This window comes from Rhincodon typus, chromosome 17, assembly GCF_021869965.1.
Source record: "Rhincodon typus isolate 14 chromosome 17, sRhiTyp1.1, whole genome shotgun sequence".
NCBI classification, from domain to species: Eukaryota; Metazoa; Chordata; class Chondrichthyes; order Orectolobiformes; family Rhincodontidae; genus Rhincodon; species Rhincodon typus.
This window is the reverse complement of record NC_063348.1, coordinates 4709670-4729830: the sequence shown is the minus strand read 5'-3', so window position 1 is coordinate 4729830 and position 20161 is coordinate 4709670. Positions and strand designations below refer to the sequence as shown.

The following is a 20161-nucleotide window of genomic DNA, read 5'->3' as shown; positions in this document are numbered from 1 at the left end:
TAGGGAGGCAGGGACGAGCTGGACTGGTTTTGGGATGCGGTGGGGGGGAGGGGAGATTTTGAAACTTGTGAAATCCACAAAGTGTTTGTTTTAATGATGCGACGGATCAATGACAACCTGGTAATTACTTGAAAGCACAAAGTGCGGACTTGGGCTCTCAGCCTCAGTGCGGATCTGGCGTGGCTGTCTCCCAGCCTGGCATGGCCTCAGTGTGGACTTGCGGCCTCGATATGAAGCCCGGCATGGTCTGGAGTCAAGGCCTGGCATGAACTGGAGTCAAGACCAGTGTGGACTGGGTTTGAAGGACTGTTATTCTGAACTTTTTAATTTCTTTATTTTTCTAATTTTGTTCCCCCTAAGAATTTGTACCTAAGATGGTGCCATAAGTGGTGACTTGTAAACTTTCCACTGTAATCAAAGCTTTGATTTCATGTGACAATAAATTCTAATTCAATGCAATGCGAGGAGGAGGTGGGTAGTTCAAAACTATAGCATCAGGGCAGCAGTATTTGCAACTGCTCGACTCTGCAATAAACATTGCAGCTGTCAGTGAAACAACAGAATCTTAGTCGAGATGAGAGTTCTCTCATTCACCAAACAATGTTCCGGTATTTCATGACAGGCACAAGCTACGTTCTACAAGTTGTCATTGGGCTAGAATGTGCATGAGCGCTCAGCGCTCTGAAACCCAAAGTGCCACACAATTCTCCACAGTGGCACATTAAGAAAGCCAGCCAAGGAACTATGCCAAATACATATTCCAAACTCCCATTTGTGGCAAACAAGCACACCAATGGGGTCGAAGCAGGTAACTGCAACATTAAAAAGTTTGCAGACGTGAGTCAGGCAGTGCATGTGGTCACTTTGACAAATCTCACTGATACTATCAGAAAAGCTGACGTCTTTACTTCCGTCCTAGCAATGTACCTAAATGACATGCACTGTAAGTCAACATTGGCTGTGATGTAAGTGTAAATACCATTGCTTCTGCATCTTACATGAAATAAACTCAAGAAACTGGCACAATGCAGTGCAGATCACACATGATAAGCCAACTGCTTATATAACCGGTCTGACAGCCAAAGCAATCATATTATCTACCTTAAATGTCAACATAGATCCTCAGGATAGACACCTGAAACCTTGTACATCACCGAAACAGATGGACCACTTATTACTGGTCTATTAGCATGTACTGATTTATGCATCATCCTGATCCGTGAGGGAGTGATGTTGTGGGATTGTTGCTCAACTAGTGATCCAAAAACACAGGAAAGCTCTGTGGATCTGGGTTCAAATCCCACTGTGGCAGAATGTGAATGCTTTAAAAAAAAAAATCTAGAATTAAAGATCTAATGATGTTGATCGTCGTAAAACCACACCTGGTTGACCAGTGCCCTTTCTGGAAGCAAATCTGCCTTCCTTACCTGGTGTGGCCTACACATGACTCCAGACCACAGCAATGCCAACAGTCCTCTGGCCTAGCAAGCTACTCAGTTCTACCAAAATGCTTAAAAACGTCTCAAGAAAGAGGAAGGGTGGGAAAGAGAAAATTGGGAATTTAAAGCAACAGGGAGAGGGGTGAGGGGTGAGGTAGAGAGAGGGATATATATAAAGGAGAAGGGAGTAGAGACATACAGGGCACTTAAAAGCTGTGTCAAAAAAGGGTGAAAGGAGGCAGATAAATAGATTGAACATTGAAATAGGTACTCACAGGGAAAGACGTTATTGTAACGATTCTTCGGCTTGTTCAGGGGTTGCTGTGCAGCTTGTGTTGACTGCGAGGTTCCAATTGTCTTCAGTTCCTAGAAAGGGGAGATCCAGGAGTGAGGGGTTTGTTTGGGAAGTTGGCCTTCCCACTTGAAAAATGCATTAAAACCTTCTTAAGCAATGTCTCAAATTTTCAGGTTTATTTCTAACCCAGCCTTTCCCAGAGGTAAGAAAAGTAAAAGGGTCAAGGGTCACAGTTCAGTTATTCGTTGAAGGGAAGCTCAGAAGTCACATGACACCAGGTTGTAGCCCAACAGGTTTATTTGAAAACACAAGCTTTCGGAGCCTTACGAAGTTTAAAGGTGGCAAGGAATTTCATTGTGTTTAATATCCCACTCTATTCGTATTTGTAGCCCGATTTGTATTTCAAGCATATTGTGTTCAGCTCTGTGATTTCTTCACTGGGTTTATGACAATAGTCAATGATTCAGCATTCTTCAGCAATCTATCACAGGATTTCCTGGTTTAATTAGCTGATAAAGCAGCCTTTGTGATGTGGAGCAGACTCTTACTGATCTGCCAAGTTTAGTCACACTTATTGCTTCAACTGTGTTGTAAAGATGTGGTGACTGTTAACATATTGGTTCCAAACAATATGTTTTTTTTCCAATAAGTTCCTGGGATATGAGCATTGCTGCTTAGGTCAGCGTTCATTGCCTATCCTAATTGCCAAAGTCGTGGGGAGCTACTTTCATGAACTGCTACAAGCCTTGGAGTGAGGGCATACCCAGAATACTGTGAGGAAGAGAGTTTCTGGGTTTTGACCCAGCCACAGTGAAGGAACAGTGATATAGTTTTAATTTAGGATGATGAGAAACTTAGAGGGCAAGTTGCAGGCTGTAGTTATCCCACATAAGTGCTGCCCCTGTTCTTCTTGATTGTGGGTTTGAAAAGTGCTGTTGAAGGAGGCTTGGTGATGTGACATATTGATGCCACCGGGCATGAGTGGTGGAAGGAGAGAATGTTGAAAGTGGTGGATGTGGTGCCAGTCAAGTGGACTGCCTTGTCCTGGATGGCGTCAAGCTCAGAGTGTTGTTGGAGTACCACTCATCCAGACAGGTGGGTAGTATTCCATAGAATTTCTAGCCTCTGACCTTCTCCTGTAGCCATGGTACTTATCTGGCAACTGTCCAATCCCAATTCTGAGGATGTTGATAGTGCAGGACTCAACAATGGCAATGTCAAAGAGCAAAGGTGAGACTCTGTCTTGTTGGAGATTGCCATTCCCTGGCACTCGCATGGTGTGAACGTTACTTGCCATTTATCAGCCCAAGCCTAAATAGCGTCCAGGTCTTACTGCACATAGACATAGGCTGCTTCAGTATCAGAGGAGTCACAAATAGTGCTTAACATTATGCAGTCATCAGTGAATCAACTCTATGTCTGACAGTATCGTGGAGGGAAGGTCATTGATGAAGCAGTCGAGGTTATTACACCACTCTGAGGAACTCCTGCAGAGATGTCCAGGAGCTGAGATCTCCAACAACCGCAACCATCTTTCTGTGTGCCAGCGGTGAGCCCAACCAGTGGGCAACTTTCTCTTGACTCCAGTTTTGCTGGGGGTCCTTGATGCCACATTTGGTCAAATGTCTATACTGATCTCAATGACAATGACTCACCTCAAAAATGAGGTTCAGCTCTTTTGTCCTGGCTTGGACCAAGGCTATCATGAAGTCAGGAACCATATGGCCCTGGTGGAGCCCAAACTGAGTGTCAGAGAGCCGCGTTATTCTATTGCAAGTGTTGCTTCTTAACACTGTTGACCATCCTACCTATCACGTCATTGATGATCATGAGTACACCAACGGGATGGTAATTTGCCATGTTTGTCTTCCTTTCGTGGTCGAGTCTCCACACTGTCAGGTAGATAACAGTGTTGTAGCTGTACCCGAACAGCTTGGTTGGGAGTGTGGAGTGGTGTGAAGCATATATTTTCAGTACCATTGCTGGAGTATTGTCAGGGTCCATAGTCTTTGCAACCTCTACTGCCATCAGATGGAGTGAATCAAATTGGTCAACTATTGGCTTTGGTTATGCTGGGAACCTCAGGAGCAGGCTGAGATGAATCACCTACTGGGGGCACTTGTGGCTGAAGATTGCTGCAAATTTTTCAGCCTCACCTTTTGGACTGATGGGCTGTGTGTCCCCTGTTGTTCCGGATGGGGGTATTTGAGGCATCTCCATCTCATGTTATGGTTTTTTTCAATTTGTCTACAACCATTCCTTACAGAATGTAGCAGGAATGCAGAGCTTAGAGCTGATCTGTTGGCTGTGGGATCGCTTAGCCCTATCTGTCGAAGCTGCTTCTGCTGTTTGACATGTATCATAAATGAGTATAGTAATATAATTCTCAAGGCAGCAGAATTAGATCGCTCACACACACACACACGCACACACACGCACACACACACGCCGCACAGACAGACAGAATTGCTAATTTGTAGGGTCCTTCAAATTAAATAACTGATGTGTCAGACACCCCGATAAAACGGATGGGCTGAATGGCCTACTTCTGCTCCTAGGTTTTATGGTTGCAATGTGATTACCCAATGGTTAATGTGAGCATGGAGATGAGGAAGGATTTACAGCAACACCAAGTCCTTTGGCAGCATGGTGAAGCTATAACAGAACTGCAGCGATAGCAGGGTCAGTGAGGAAGACAGCCTCACGAATTCCACATGCAAGCTGCACTATTAGGCTGAATGCTTTTCTGACAACACAAGATCCTATAAACCTAGATAATGCTAAAGCATTGATTTAAGAAAAAAAAAACACTGGCCTGAGAAGAGTACAGCCTGCCCCAGATCAGAATGGAAGTAAAGCAGAATGGAGGATATAGAAACAAATTACTGAATAGAATTAATACTCTAACCTCATATTCCTCAGCAAATCCACAGTCAGAGTCAGCATGCTGCTTACTGAAATATCCTTCAAAGTATTCCACATTGATGGCACTAAGAAGAGTAACAAGGCATATCAATAAGTTCATTAATTCATTTAGAACTTTCAAAATTGCAGACCAGAGGAGAAATAAAATGTTGATATTTAAAAGAACATGCAGGGTCATAAAGCATAGAATTTTATCAGTGCAGTGCTGCAATCAATCTGGAATCAGGTGCAGCACAGATTGAATTTAAAGTAAAGCCTTGTTGATGCTGTTCTAAACATGTTCAGGTTAGTTTAATGCAGGTTTCTTTTTTCTAGTCCCATTTACTTTGGAGCCAGCTAAGACGAGGAGCATTAATTCCATAATTCTAGTCCCGACACTAATTAAAAATCACTTATTGGATTTCTTTTTCATATGAGCTTCCAGTACATGAAGTGCTTGCATTCTCAGGAACCGTCATCTGCCTATACTAAACAAATTGGATAGACACTAAACAAATTGGATAGCAACAAGAAACATTACACCAGTAACATGAAGCAGACACAACATTGTTAATGAGTGTTAGCACAGAGAATGCCTCCGTAATTTACAAATGCATGCAACGCAGTGATCACTACAGGGAGAGCAGACATACTGACATTGTTCACTGGGTCTAAAGGCATATTTTGTTTCATTTGGCTATTGTGACAGCAAAATTATTTGATTCTTCCACTCAAACTTATTCTATGGCTATCAGTAGCTTTCTCATACATTGCTCAAGTGGTCGTGAAGTCGAAATAAGACTAGACTCAGTGTTAGTGAGTCATCTGACTGCAAAGGATGGATACATTGCTACAATAAAAAGGACTTACCGTCTTGCTTCCCTGCAGGGGCGGGGTGGAAAGAGAGAGAGAGAGAGAGTTTTAATTATTAGCCAACGTATGCATGCATCAGACATCCTGTAAAGGTGGTTTTTACTTTGATGCTGTGTGCCAGGAAAACGACGCTTGAGGAGATACCATGACTGAATGCTTCTCTCCTTGTTATCAGTGGGTAACTTGGCCTAACGGTCTCAATATATCAACTGACCATATAAGCGCCAAATAGGACTAAAATATGTCAAAGAATTCACGGAAACCCTCAGCCACACCATTATCTTTCCAGCCCTGAACAGCACAATGCTGGCCCAGCCAACTTGCCATCCCTCACCCTCTGTAAACCTCAACATATCCCAAAGTATTCTTCTATGATATCCAGCACCAAGTTCTGCTCATCGTTCATCTAACCTTTGGTAAGGTATTTTAGCATCTACTGTTTTGATAAGTTAAATTTAAAATTGTTATCCTCATTTTAATTCTTTGCCACATCCGTCCCTATGTAACCTCCTGCAGTACCATAATGCTCAAAATGCATCCCTCCTCTCACTCCAGTTATCTATGCTCCCTCTCAATATCACTAAACTTCAGGCAACTATGCATCATATCCTGGCATTCACTGCCCCGGTCTTGGTCTCCTTCACCACTCTGTCCTCCTTTGAGAGGTTTCTCAATGCCCATCTCTTTGCTATTTTTTAGACCTGGGATTCATTTATTTCTGATTTCCCAAGCACCTTTGGCATTCCTCTAGGTGGACGGTGTTATGAAATAGATTCAGAGACACTGGCAGCACAGGAGGAGGCCACTTCACCCGTCATGTCTGTGCCAGTCCATAAAGATTAGCTACATCAGTCCCATCTCTCTGCTTTGGGACCATAGCCCTGAATGCTATGGCAAAGTCAGTGGAGATCTAAATGCGGCTTACATGTCTCCAACTCATCCACCCTTTTAAGCAGTAAGTTTCAGATTCCCACCATTGAGTGAAGAAAATCTCTCCTCTTAGCCTTCTACCTCTTGGCTTTAAATCTATACACCCTCTGGTTACTGATCCTTTGACTACTGTAGAAAGTGCTTTCTTATCTAGACCCCTAGATTTACCCACGATTAAAGGCTGCTAAACTCCTAAGCGCCTCTTCTCTCTCTTTATGTTGATTTCTTCCGCTATTTCACTGTCTTCCACACCAATGTCTATACCTGCACGGTCCTTTTCCATTGAGAAGACTGACACAAGGTGTTCATTGAAGTCCTGGCACACATCTTTCGGGTCGACACACAGATTACCTTTATGGTCCTAACGGTCCCTACACTTTCCCGAGTTACTTTCTTGCTGTTTATACATTTACAAAATCCCTTTGGGATTTCCTTAGTTCTACTTGTTTTCTCATGCACTGTTTTTGCATTCCTCATTTCCTTAGGTTCCTCCCTGCATTTCCACCTCCTACACTCCTCTAGGGACTCTGCTATATTAAGCCCTCAGTATTTGCCATAAACTGCTCTTCTTCGTTAATCGTATCCTTTATGTCTGTTGACATCCAGGATTCTCTGGTCATGGTCCCACCCTCTCTCTTTATGGAAACATACTACTCTTGCTATTTCGCTCTTCAATGCCCCCCACTGCTCTGACAAGTATTATCTGCAGGTAGTTGCTCTTCCTACTTCACTTGGGCACCCACACCCACCAAAATTATATCTTAATAAAATTTGTCTTTCTACTGTTTAGATAATCCTCTGCCTTTTATACTTTGTCTTAATATCCAAGAAGAGAATTACCTGATATCTGGGATTGGAAGTTGGGTTAAATTCCCATTGTTGGACTTGGTTCTGTGAAGAGACAGAAATAGTACATTGATAACTATGAACTCAGATGGTAACACAATTTACTAGCAGGCAACACATTGCTCCTGCATCCAGAATTATTTCACCTGGCCAGCGCTATTCTTTTCTTCTTTCGGTCTACTGATGACATATGCCCGTGTGTGTGAATAATGAAGGCAGATGAGCATCGTTTGGATTATCTTGGTTTTGGAAGGGAATTTTCCAGCCTCCATTTTGTGCCTAGCTGGGATTCAGTGTTGCACAATCAAAGGAGCACAGCCTCGCCTTAGGATAGTGCCTCCTTGTTGGAGATGTCTGGAGTCAGTTTTATACCATCTTGCAAAGCAACTGAGCTCAACTTAGCATCTCCCAGTGGGGAAAGTACCTGAATCCAATTTATTATTCTACCTGATGGCATGGCCAAGATAGGAAGTGCACTGCAACAGTTATTTTTGGCATGAGCTTAAATACAAAGCATAAAACACCATGCTACTGCCACATGTCTGATTTTCAATTTTTAGGGGAAAAATGAGGGGTGGAATCTTTAAGTCTCGCTGATGGTCAATTTGGAGGTGGGAAGGGCATTTAATTTAGTGGAGTGATGCTGTACCTCAGCTAAGATTTAAAACCTGGGCAGGACGGCCCACAGTTGATCTTCCTGTCCTTCTGAGACAACCAAAGTGGCCAATTTAGGGAAGGAAAGGAAGGATTTGAAGATTATTCTGATGTTGCTAATGATTATCGAGAATATTTTAGGTTGTGGAGGGACAATGAATATCCTGGAGTAGCAAGAACAGATCAATTTTGGGTAAGTGAATTCACTTTTCAACCTTGTCCAGACCATCTACATTAAGGACAATCATAAAAATAATGGTATTGAAGTAGCTACAGGAGAGGTTTAAAGAGATATGGCAGTTGATATCAGACTCACAACTAAAATATTTCCCAGTCATTGCAGAACAGCAAGTAATGAAGGGAACAAACACATAGTTTAACTCCAGAAACAGGCCATTTGGCCCATCCTGTTAATGCTGGCTTTTATGCTGCATTTGAGCCTACTCTGATCCTTCATCATTCAACTATTGTCAGAATCTTCTAGTTCCTCTTCCCTCTTATGGTGATCTAGCTTCACTTAAAATGCATCAAAGCCACTTGCCTCATCTGTCTCCTGTACAACATTAAAAAAGGTGAAAGTGGCCAAGTCCATTTAATGGTGAACAAACTGGAGGCGCAAAGTTCTCTGGTCACATTGAAAATCAAGAATGGTGTTCATTGCTGGTGAACCAATGTGAATTCTGGAAATAGTGCAGAGCAAGAGCTTGAGGCCTTTCCTCGACTTATAAAATGAAAATAGATTGATAAGATGGAATCTGATGAGGGTTGGGAAGCACAGGATGCATTTGAGCACTTAAGTGAAATCTTTTGCCAGTAAAAGTGAATGGCAAATAACAGATCCTTGTTTTAAGTTAAGCTATTCGTTTAGGCTAAAGACATGAATGTACAAAATCAGCAAAAAGATCCAGGGACTGACATCAAGAAGCACTTCCATATGGAGAGATTAATATCTGCAATATTTGGGAAGGGATATGGAGGCATAAAACTTGATTATTCAGCAAGGAATGAATTCAGTGATGAAAGGTAATAAAACTACATTTCAAATGAAAGAAACAGCATCCGCTGTTCCCGGTGTGGCTTCCTCTACATCGGGGAAACCAAGCGGAAGCTTGGGGACCGCTTTGCAGAACACCTACGCTCGGTTTGCACTAAACAACTGCACCTCCCAGTCGCGAACCATTTCAACTCCCCCTCCCTTTCCGCAGACGACATGTCCATCCTGGGCCTCCTGCAGTGCCACAACGATGCCACCCGAAGGTTGCAGGAACAGCAACTCATATTCCGCTTGGGAACCCTGCAGCCCAATGGTATCAATGTGGACTTCACAAGCTTCAAAATCTCCCCTCTCCCTACCGCATCCTAAAACCAGCCCAGCTCGTCCCCGCCCCCCTAACCTGTCCTTCCTCCCACCTCAAGCCCCAGCACCATCTCCTACCTACTAGCCTCATCCCGCCCCCTTGACCTGTCCATCCTCCCTGGACTGACCTATCTCCTCCCTAACTCCCCACCTCCACTCACCTTTACTGGCTCCATCCCCAACCCTTTGACCTGTCTGTCTCCTCTCCACCTATCTTCTCCTCTATCCATCTTCTATCCGCCTCCCCCTCTCTCCCTATTTATTTCAGAACCCCCTTCCCCTCCCCCATTTCTGATGAAGGGTCTAGGCCCGAAACATCAGCCTTCCTGCTTCTCTGATGCTGCTTGGCCTGCTGTGTTCATCCAGCTCTACACCTTGTTGTCTCTGAAACAGCAAAATAGACTGAATAGCCTTGTTCGCCTGCACTCATCATACCCACTGAGATCAGTTAACTCAGTACAGACAGGCTGAGACGTTCCTGGTATATTTGGCTCAACATTACATCAAGCTGTTCAGGTACCTGTTCGAACGATGCTTAGATCCTTCTAAATCATTTTTTTCGGCAACTGTATTTAAATTTCATGGAGTAGACATCCTTCCCACAACACCTAGGGGTGGAAAAGCTTCAAGGCTCATTCAGTAAGATGCAGAGGTAGAAAAAACTATTTACAAGTTGTGAGACATGATTGGTAAAAAGGGATGAGCGTGATGCACAGATCAGGGATTTGACTCACCGTCTCTTCCACCAGAAGAGTAGCACAACCAACAGGATTATGACTGCTGCCCCTAGGATAGTTCCAACCACAGCTCCAATAATAACATCTGGAATAGACACAGCAACAGACATGAACACATCTCGCAGGCTGCTATCAAAGAACGTTTCTCACTCTTTTTTGAGAAGCTATGACTCAGTAGCAATTATGACTGGAACACTGCAATCTAAGGCGACAGATTTTGGACTTATATTTTATCCCACATTCAGTAATCAACTTCTCCAATTTACTCCTCCTCCACAAAATACATTATTGTTTGAAGGGAGTTGAATTTTCATTAATAAAGTCAGAATATAGTGTACCAGCTGAAACTGGTTGGTCCAGGGGCTTAGCACTTTATCCTGCCAACATTGAAACCTGAGTTAATATTTAGACCAGACTGACAGAATTAAAAAGTCAGAAGATTTTCATTATTGTTTGAAGTAAGTCTGACACAATCTTAGTGCAGTCTGCAATGGGCATCAGTTGGAGCAAAAAAAAAATACAGATTCCAACTGGCAGTCTTCTTAATCCGAAAGCACATGGACTAGTGTGATTAAATAAATATAGCTTTATTGTGGCAGATAAGGAAACAGGCATGTTTTAAATCCCTGGATATGGGGGCAGAATGCTTATAAAATACAAAAAAGGTTAAAAACGTTATATTATGATGAATGAAAAAGAAGATGCAGGACACACATTCCAAGTCATGTAAACTGTTTTTTTTTCTGAAACAAACCTGGATTTTGTTTCAAGAAAATCTTCTCCGAATATTCATAGGTCGAATAGAAGGATGTATTTGAAACGATTTTATCGTCTGCACCAAATGTTATTTTTGTAAATCCAGCCAAGCTGAGTCTGAAAAAAGAAAGAGCAGGAAGTAAAGAACGTTAGGGAGGGCATTGCAATGGATTGTCTGAAGGGTGCTCCTGGGAGGATACTGTAAACTGGAAGCCTAATTATTTTAAGAAAATGAAAACTTCTTGCTACAATCAAACGAGAGGGAACAGTACTACTGAAGCCAGAGAAACAACCTCTATAATTGAGAGCAGTACTCCCTGAGAACATCCACTATAGGGTGCCCCAGGCTTTGGGCATCTTCCTGTTTTACAGCAAATGAGTCAGATTTCTTGGAATTGGCACTGCAAACATGCACTGGGAGACATGCAACAGCAGGAGGAGGAACAATGGCTCTCCTTCATAAGATGGGGCCACTCCATTCTCTACTTTATCTACATATTGCAAGTGACGTGTACCAAAGAATTTATTGCTGGTCGAGGGGGTTGAGAAATACGTCATTTGCACAAAGACACTCAGTGTCCATTGGAATCCACATATGAATTCCATTCGAATCATGATGAGGCTGGTACAAACTTTTGGATAAATCAAGGGGCAAAATGTCTCTGAATGTTATTCTTTACAAAACCACTAAACCACCAGCTAAAAAAATAACCCTTTTGTACCTTCAGTTTTATATCCACACTGAAACAATCAAGTCAAAGGAACAGATATTAACCAATTCTCTCCAAAGATCTGAAGTTTAGTCATTAGAGGTCACTGAGTCCAGTCTTTAAGTGGCTAGATTCAGGATTGTTCTGTTCTAGTGAGTGGATACAATGAGCCTGCTGTTCACACTGACCATTGGGAATTTCGCTTTAACATCTTTTCATGTAACCCATTTACACCAATGTGGAGTAGTCCCTGCCATTTACTGTCCCCTCCAAGCCTCTCCCTCTTCACTTCCTAATCACTACTGCCCTCCCTGACCATCTTCTGCTTGTCTCCCTGACAACACTTCACTTTCCTTCCAGACCCACTTCACCTTATTCCTTTCCTCCCCAACCTTGTGCCGCTTATTGCTTCTCTCACTAACCTTCTCCCACTTGCCCGTTGACCATCTTCTGCACACCGCTTCCCACCCCAACCTGTTCGCATTTGCCATTTCCCCTCCCGCTTGTTGCTTCAATTCACGACTCCCTCCTGCTCACTGCACCCCACCCCAACCCAACAGTCTCTCTTCTCTTATTGCCTGCATCCACTCTTACTCCCTCACTTGCTTTTCTCCTCTTAGCAACCTACTAATGGGCACTCAGTCACAGGGTGGGAGCACAGGTGAGACGCAGGGATGAGCAGGGTGGGGGGGGGGGGGGGGTGGGGAACAGAAATAATTGCATTTTCCTTTTAGGTTAGTAAAAGCTATTTTATTTAAATGCACTATTTGTTTTTAAAGTTTGTACGTTTGAAGTTTTAGAGTAGATTTGTAGCTCGGGTTGTGGGTGTTGTTGTTGGTTGGCTCGCTGAGCTGGTTCATTGTTTTGCAGACGTTTCATTACCCTGCTGGGTAACATCATCAGTGCAGCCTCCGATGAAGCGCTGTTGTGTTTTCCCGCCTGTTATTTAAACTCTGGTGTCTGTTGAGCTGGATTACCTCACTTCTGGTTTTCCTTTGCAGTAGAGCATATATAGGGTCTAGCTCTACGTGTTTGCTGATGGATTTCTTAGTGGAGAACGAGGCTTCTAGGAATTCATGTGCTTGTCTCTGCTTGGCCTGTCCCAGGATCCTGGTGATGTCCCAATCAAACTGGTGGTTTTGCTTATCCATGTGGATTTAGATAAGTGAGTATTGGTCATGTCTTTTAGTTGCTAGTTGATGCTTGTGTACTCTTGTGGCTAATTTTCTTCCTGTCTGTCCAATGTAATGTTTGTCACAGTCTTTGCAGGGAATCTTATATATGATGTTGGTCCTGTCCATAGTGGGTAGTGAGTCTTAGGTTCGGGTGAGCAGTTGGTGTAGGGTTGATGTGGGTTTGTGTGCTAATCTGATGCCCAGTGGTTGTAGGAGTCTTGTGGTCAGTTCCGATGTGTTCCTGTTATAAGGTAGCGTGATGAGTGTGTTGGGGCGTGTAGTATCTTCCTGGTGTTGTTCATGTGATTGGCATCTTCTGACCCAGTTTTTCAGGTATCCGTTGTCTTTGAATACTTGGAAGAGATATTCTTCTTTTTGGCGTAGCTCTGTGTTGTTGCCTGTTTAAATAGAGTTTTCACTCAACTTTGTTTCTGGGTGTGAGAGTGGTTGCTGTCGAAATTCAGTACTTGGTCAGTGTGTGTGGCTTTCCTGTGTACCTTTATTAGGAATTGCCCCATTTGTCCTGCGTTCCACCATGACATCCAGGAATGGGAGCTGTTTGTTCTTCTCCGGTGAATCTGATCCTGGTGAGAGTGTTGTTTATTAGTTCATGTGTCTCCCCTAGTGTGGTCTGTTTAATAATGACGAAGGTGTCATCCATGTAGTGTATCCAGAGTTTTGGTTGGATTAGCGGAAGGACCATACTTTCAAGTCTCTGCATCACAGCTTCAGCTATTAGTCCGGAGATAGGTGATCCCATGGGTGTCCCGTTGATCTGTTTATATATTTGGCCATTAAAGGTGAAGTGGGTGGTGAGGCATAGGTCCAGTAGCTTCAACATGGTGCCTTGCCAGGCACGCCATCACACAGATTAGCCAAGGAGTTACAAAGGAGACTAAAGCACCTCGTCAGCAAGTCACCCCACTCAACCCAATGAGTTCCTCAATGCCATCAAGGACATAAGAATAGATGATGACGAGACCATGGTATCATTTGATGTTACTGCCCCATTCACATTGATAGACATACCACTAGCAAGAGAAACACTGACAACACGACTAAAACAAGAACAAGACCCCAGTGACACCATCTTCACAGACAACATGCTGAACCTTTTTCTGAAGAAGGGTCTAGGCCCGAAATGTCAGCCTTCCTGCTCCTCTGATGCTGATTGGCCTGCTGTGTTCATCCAGCTCTACACCTTGTTATCTAACATGCTGAAGCTACTGGACCTATGCGTCACCACCCACCTCAGTCTTCTCTGGTCCAAGGGGAATAGCCCGAGTCCAAGTAGTTTCAGTTTATTGCTAAAATACTCTCGATCTGGTGAATCTGGTAGGAATTATGACAATGGAACTAAAGAAAGACATTGCGATTCTCCCCGTCTTTGTGGTAATAAAAATATTTCAGTTACAATGCATTACTAACCCAAACTTTCCATGGTTTAGAGCAGTGTAATAGGGATTTAAGTTGCTGGGGACACTGCACAAGTCCTGACACCTGCATGGGTGCTAAAGTGGCTGATGTGAGCTGTGTTGGACCTTGCAAAGAAGGTTTTGAAACCGATCCCACTGTCATAGACTGAATCCAAATACACAGGGCTTGCTTGTTTCTTAAACTGGAAAACGTTGTTTCTAAACCAGGCAAATACCAATTCTACATCAGTGTTTAGCCAGAGTAACTGACCAAAGCATCAGAACTGACATCACAATTTCACCACCACCAACCTGCACCCTCTCACCTGAATATCCAACCTGACCCGAGTACCCTCCAGACCTGACCAGTCCCTCCACCCCATTCAACCAGCCAGCTATCCACCAACCAACCATTCATCCATCCATCCATCAACCCCACAATTCTGCACTCACTGGACTTACTTTGGGAAGGTTGTGCAGACCCAGAATCACAAGTCCCAGCTGAAAATGGGCAGTGCTGTGAGGCTGCAGGAGACTTTGTGGGCAGCGGCAGTACTTATATGGGTTCTAATGGGAAATTCTGCCTCAGTTAATAACATTTTACTTAACGTTGTGCTTTTCAGTAATGCAACTGCAATATGAAGTGAGGATTGGCTTTATTACAAATCAGTTTTGTAACACAGCTTCTGAAAAGTAAACTGAGCACAAACGTGCTCACCACTGACCATGAAAGAAACGGAGGACAGGGAACTAAATAGCATCTGTCTTTTCTCCTGTCTGCATTACAAAGGGTTGAGCGTGGGTGTCCATGCTTATGGATAAGGCACTGCAGCTGTTTGCTACTGCATTTTGCAGAATGGCTGGCCAGGAAACTCCTCTGTTGTTACAACCTGCCTCTGATATCGTGAAATGATTTACAGACTGACAATCAACCTGTTTACACACATTAGAAATGTATATTCAATGCATGGGATTTGGACACAGTTCTGGCCCACAGACAGGGACTCTACCATTTTACTAAACGACCTCCATATCAGACCAATAGTTAAAATGCATCAGTCATTCTCATCACCCTTGTATAGAACTTGCTACAGCAAGACCATCTTCCTCCTTTTCCCCTGCACATAAACTGTGTTTCTAGGAAATTAGATAGTACTATTTCAATCTAACATCTAACTTTCTTTTGCTGTTTATGGATAACGTGCTGGGTGGGAAAGTAAATTGCATTCAATATCTTCCTAAATGGGTGAGGAGGCAAATAACGGTCCCATACCTTCCTATATGAGTGGGACAGAAGTCTCTGAAAGGAGTGATTTTTTTTTCCCCCAATAATATTACAGATGTGAGAGATAATAATCACATTGTATTTCAGAACAGTGCAGTTTCTTTCCAGTAATTGATTAAACATGTATTATCGCAGAACTTACCGGTATGCGGTTAAAGGAGTCAACTCTTGATTAACATATCCATGACTTTTATCATTGTTGCCTACAGTGACAGTGATGGGAGTAACCAGAGCTGGTGCCCTGGTTTTTCGAACTCCATCATTAAGATCAATAACTTGGGCTACATAAGTTGAAACAACAGAATTATAGGCTGTTTCGAGAACTGCTGCATTGGGACTTCTTCCTGTAGTAAAAAGAAAAATAAACCTTAAAAGCAAAACAACATGCAGAACGAGGCTGGCCACTTGACTCATCAATTCCGATCCATTAACAAGCCAAACATCATCAATTTTATTTCAGTGAATCATCTAAACAGCTTCTATTAAGCTCTGCTTTCATTCACTCGTGGGAAAAGGTAAGACACAAATTATTCCTGAATAAAACTAAGATCACATATGAACTTTGTACAACCAATTCGTTCACTCGTATGTTTTATCGCTCCAATAGCTCAAGAGTCGTAACAATGTACAGACTTTTTCATCATCCTTTACAATCTCCAGTCCTGTTTCTAATTTTATGGAGGCCATTTTGGGTAATTACCACTGGTGATCAAGAATAGCTCAGTACGATCAGAAACTTAAAAGAAACTTTTGGGTATAATTTGAAGAACAAGAACCCAAAACATACTTTGTGATTTCCAAAACCTTCAGAAATGAAACAGGAACATTTTGAAGAGGAAAGGTCCTCAAAAGTGTTTTGGGAGGAAACTGAGTTACATAAGCTGTGTGTTAATTTTTACAACAAAACAAAATCACTCACATATGACGACATGATGTGATCCAGTATTGTTTTTAAAAATATTGCATTGCGACGAATTTCACAAGTTCCGTTTCTTTTTCTGAACAGATTTACACATTGAGCAATTTGCCTTTAAGTTCTTGTGATAACCCATATAAAGCCCATGGAGGAATCAATAATTAGGCTCTCTGCGGAGTTGATGAGTTCCCTTGGTAACAGGGAATGAATGGCCTGCCCAGCTGGAAATCATCACCTGAGCCCTTTGTAAAACAGGCCCAGTTACATTCGTGCCTGGGTGCCTTTGGAGAGGGAACATGTAGTGTCCATCAATGGTCTCAATGCCGTTAGACAAGGTGGGCAACACAGGGAATACAGAGCTTTCTCTCCCCCTCCAACTCCATTTTGATTTAGTCCCTTCTTTCTCTCATTAAACCCCCTCCCCTCACTTTTGATGGCTTAACAGACTTTGCGTATAAATACTGAATTGACTAAACTGCTGTTTTAAACTGGTGGTGGTCACTACTTTTGGAAAAAAAACACACAAAAAAGTCATGGTGATTTTGGTGGTGGGAAAGTTGTTTAGTTGTGCGTGATTGCATTTCTGAGTATGAGAAAAATAAAGCAGACTCAAATGAGGGTCTTGTGATGCAGTGGTAGCGTCTCTACCTCTGGGTCAGAAGGTTTGTGCTCAAGTCCCACCTGCCCATGTTCTGTCATAACACATCCAAACACATTGATTAAAATAACTGTAAAGCAGACCCAGGAAAAGAAAGCAGATTGGTAATGTAGCCCCTTGCTGTTCTGCCAACACCTCCCACACTTTTGATAGCGTGCGTCACCGGTAATGAGCTTTGCATGTAAATTTCTAATTGGCTACATGGGCGATTAACTGTTTAAAAATAAAAGTCACATTGATTTGGTGGTGGGAAAGTGGTTTGGTTGGGTGTAGACTTCCGGTACAATGAAGAAAAAGATAAAGTAGGCTTGGAGAGTCTCTTATGTTGCAGTGGTAGTGTTCCTACCTCTGTGCCAGGAGACCTGGGTTCAAATCTCACCTGCTCATAACATCTTTGAACAGTGCGCTTAAGAAATAAATAAAGCAGACGCCAGGCCACAGAGATTTGGTGTTGGGGCAGGAAAAAGCTGTTCAGTTGTAAGAGGACTTCTGGGTAAAAAAGGAAAGCAGACCCAGAGATGTCCACCCCAGACTGGGATCCTATGTACATCACACGTAGTAGCTCTATTTCAGTGTAAATAAGAGACACTTCATGAACAGTCAAAGTATATTTCCACAATGGGCAAAACTGGGGCAAAAAAATCCAGGAGGTCACTAGATAATGAAAGAGATCAAATTTAAGTTGAATCAAAAAAAAATTAAGCTTATTGCAGACAGGTGGATAATACAATGCTTGTGAAGAGGTGTTATTTGAAAATATTAACTGATATCATCAGCTGGACATACACATATCTTGAGCTTTCTGACAAGAACAGTTTGCAAAGCACATGATGCTAAACAGTAAAGATCAGAAGCTGCATCATTCAAATCTGAGTCGGCAGCACTTTCAGAGAAGGGTTGTGTGACCTTGTTTATTGGCGTAAACCATATTGAACTCAGGCAGAGAGACCTTGCCAGTGATGTCACTCTGTCCCATCTGCTCAGTTAAGTTGTACCTTTTTTGGGTGATGCCCTGGTTTTTACTGGCAGAGCATTTCACAACACGCGCATTGCCTGATGGCTCTAAACTCCATACTTATGAAGTGTTTTGAGAGGTTAGTCATGGCTCACATCATCTCCAGCCTACCAGACTGCCTGGATCTTTTGAAATTCGCCTAACAGTGCAACAGGTTCATTGCAGACAGATCTCCCTGGCCCTACACTCATGCTTAGAGCATCTGGATGACAAGGATACATCTGTCAAGCTCCTACTTATTGACTACAGTTCCACCGTCAACACTATAATTCCAAACAAACCCATCCCTAAACTCCAAGACCCAGGCCTCAGCTCCCCCCTCTAATTGGATTCTTGACTTGCTGACCCATAGACCGCAATGAGTAAGGACAGGCAACAACACCATCTCCACCATAATCCTCAACACCGGTGCCCCGCAAGGCTGTGTATTCAGCCCCATACTATACTCCTTATACACTCACGAATGTGTGGCCAAATTCTGCCCCAGCTCCATTTACAAGTTTGCTGATGAAACCACTGTTATAGGTCAGATCTCAAACAACGAGATGGAATACAGGAAAGAGATAAAGTACTTCGCAGCATGGTGTAAAACCAATGATCTCTCCATCAAAGTCAGCAAAATGAAAGAGTTGTTCATTGACCTCAGGAAGTGGAGTGGAGGGCACGCCCCTGGGTGTATCAATGCTGCTGAGGTGGAGATGGTTGAGACCATCAGGTTCCTGGAAGCGATGATAACTACCAATCTGTCCTGATCCACCCACGTCAATGCGATGGTCAAGAAAGCACAATAATGTCTCTATTTCCTTGGGAGGCTAAGGAAATTCAGCATGTCCATAAAGACTTTTGCCATTTTTATAGTTCCACCATAGAAAGCATCCTATCTGGATGCTTTGCAGCGTGGCATGGCAACTGTCCTTCCCAAGACCACAAGAAACTACAGAGAATCATGACCATAGCCCAGTCCTTCACACAAACCAGCCTTGCATCCATTGACTCCATCTATACTTCCCGCTGCATCAAGAAAGGAACTAACATAATCAAAGACCCCCTCCCACCCTGGTTGTACTCTCTTCCATCCCCTTTCATTGGGCAGAAGGTATAAAAGTTTGAATACGCATACGAATGGCATCAGACTTTTGAATGCGCTTGTCAAACAGATCTCTCTCTCTCTCTTGCTCTGCACCTTCTCTGCGGCTGTAACACTGTTTTCTACACTCTATTCTGCAGCCCTGATGCACTTTGTGTGGTGCAATCTGCCTGTGTAGCTCACAAAATAACACTTTTCACTGTATCTCAGTACATGTTACAACAATAAATTAATCATTGCAGAACTTCCACATGTGCAATGCGAACGTTTCGGGGGTGGTGGGGAAAGAAAGCCAGACAGAGAAATCAGAAAACACAGCCTACATAAATACACACGTGTACAATTAAAACCTTTTGCTAATGATCCTCATATCTTTGTAATAAACACTTATAGTTGTTACTAAAGGATTCTGAGTGACTCATTTCCAATATGGAGCTGAAAACAGTGATATAAAATTGACAATATCACCTCCCTTTTTCAATTCAAACTTAGTTGTGACAGATAAATGAATGGGATGAGGAAAGACATCATTTCACCTCTCCTAACTTTGTTGTAACAGTGCAAATAATTAGTAAGAGTGTGGTGAGAGTAGTTAGACTGATGAGTGACCAAAAAGATGATTTACCCATCCAGGCAGGGGCAAGGCTGGAGAACTTAAATGAATACTTTGCATCTATCTTTAGCAAGCAGGCAAATACTGTTGAGTATGGGAGAGAGAGCCAATGGAAACTGCAAAGGCAATGGCTGTGATTTTGCAAACCTCCCTCAGACTCCAAAGTCCTTCCTTCGCCAGACAACTGGAGAAATGCAAATGGCACAGTTCTTCCAAAAAAACGATGCAAAGTTAAGTCCATCCCCTTTAGGTTTGTTGGTTTAACCTCAGCGATGGGAATTTTTGGGATAACATTAACAGTCACTTGGGAAAATAAGAACTAATTAAAGGAAAAACAGCATGGATTTCTGAAGGGAAAACCACATTTACTTAAATTAAAGCTTTTGATGAGATGAGGTTGATGAGGGTTATTGCTCTTAATGCAGTTAACATAAAGACTTACAAAAGGGGCAGGGCTGGATGAACACAGCAGGCCAAGCAGCATCATAGGAGCAGA

The 20161-nt window shown here is 42.9% G+C and overlaps 1 protein-coding gene across 1 annotated transcript in view; it reads right to left on the bottom strand.

Annotated features, from left to right (window-relative positions):
• The window catches only part of ptprja (protein tyrosine phosphatase receptor type Ja), a 102671-nt gene that overhangs the window by 24223 nt on the left and 58287 nt on the right, over window positions 1-20161 (bottom strand). Inside the window, exons 16-22 of the mRNA XM_048607138.1 lie at window positions 15519-15720; window positions 10790-10908; window positions 10033-10120; window positions 7282-7332; window positions 5509-5520; window positions 4643-4724; window positions 1715-1805 (exon numbers count right to left, since the gene is read on the bottom strand). Coding sequence (XP_048463095.1) covers window positions 1715-1805; window positions 4643-4724; window positions 5509-5520; window positions 7282-7332; window positions 10033-10120; window positions 10790-10908; window positions 15519-15720 — 645 coding nt within the window. The remainder of the gene's footprint in view (window positions 1-1714; window positions 1806-4642; window positions 4725-5508; window positions 5521-7281; window positions 7333-10032; window positions 10121-10789; window positions 10909-15518; window positions 15721-20161) is intronic.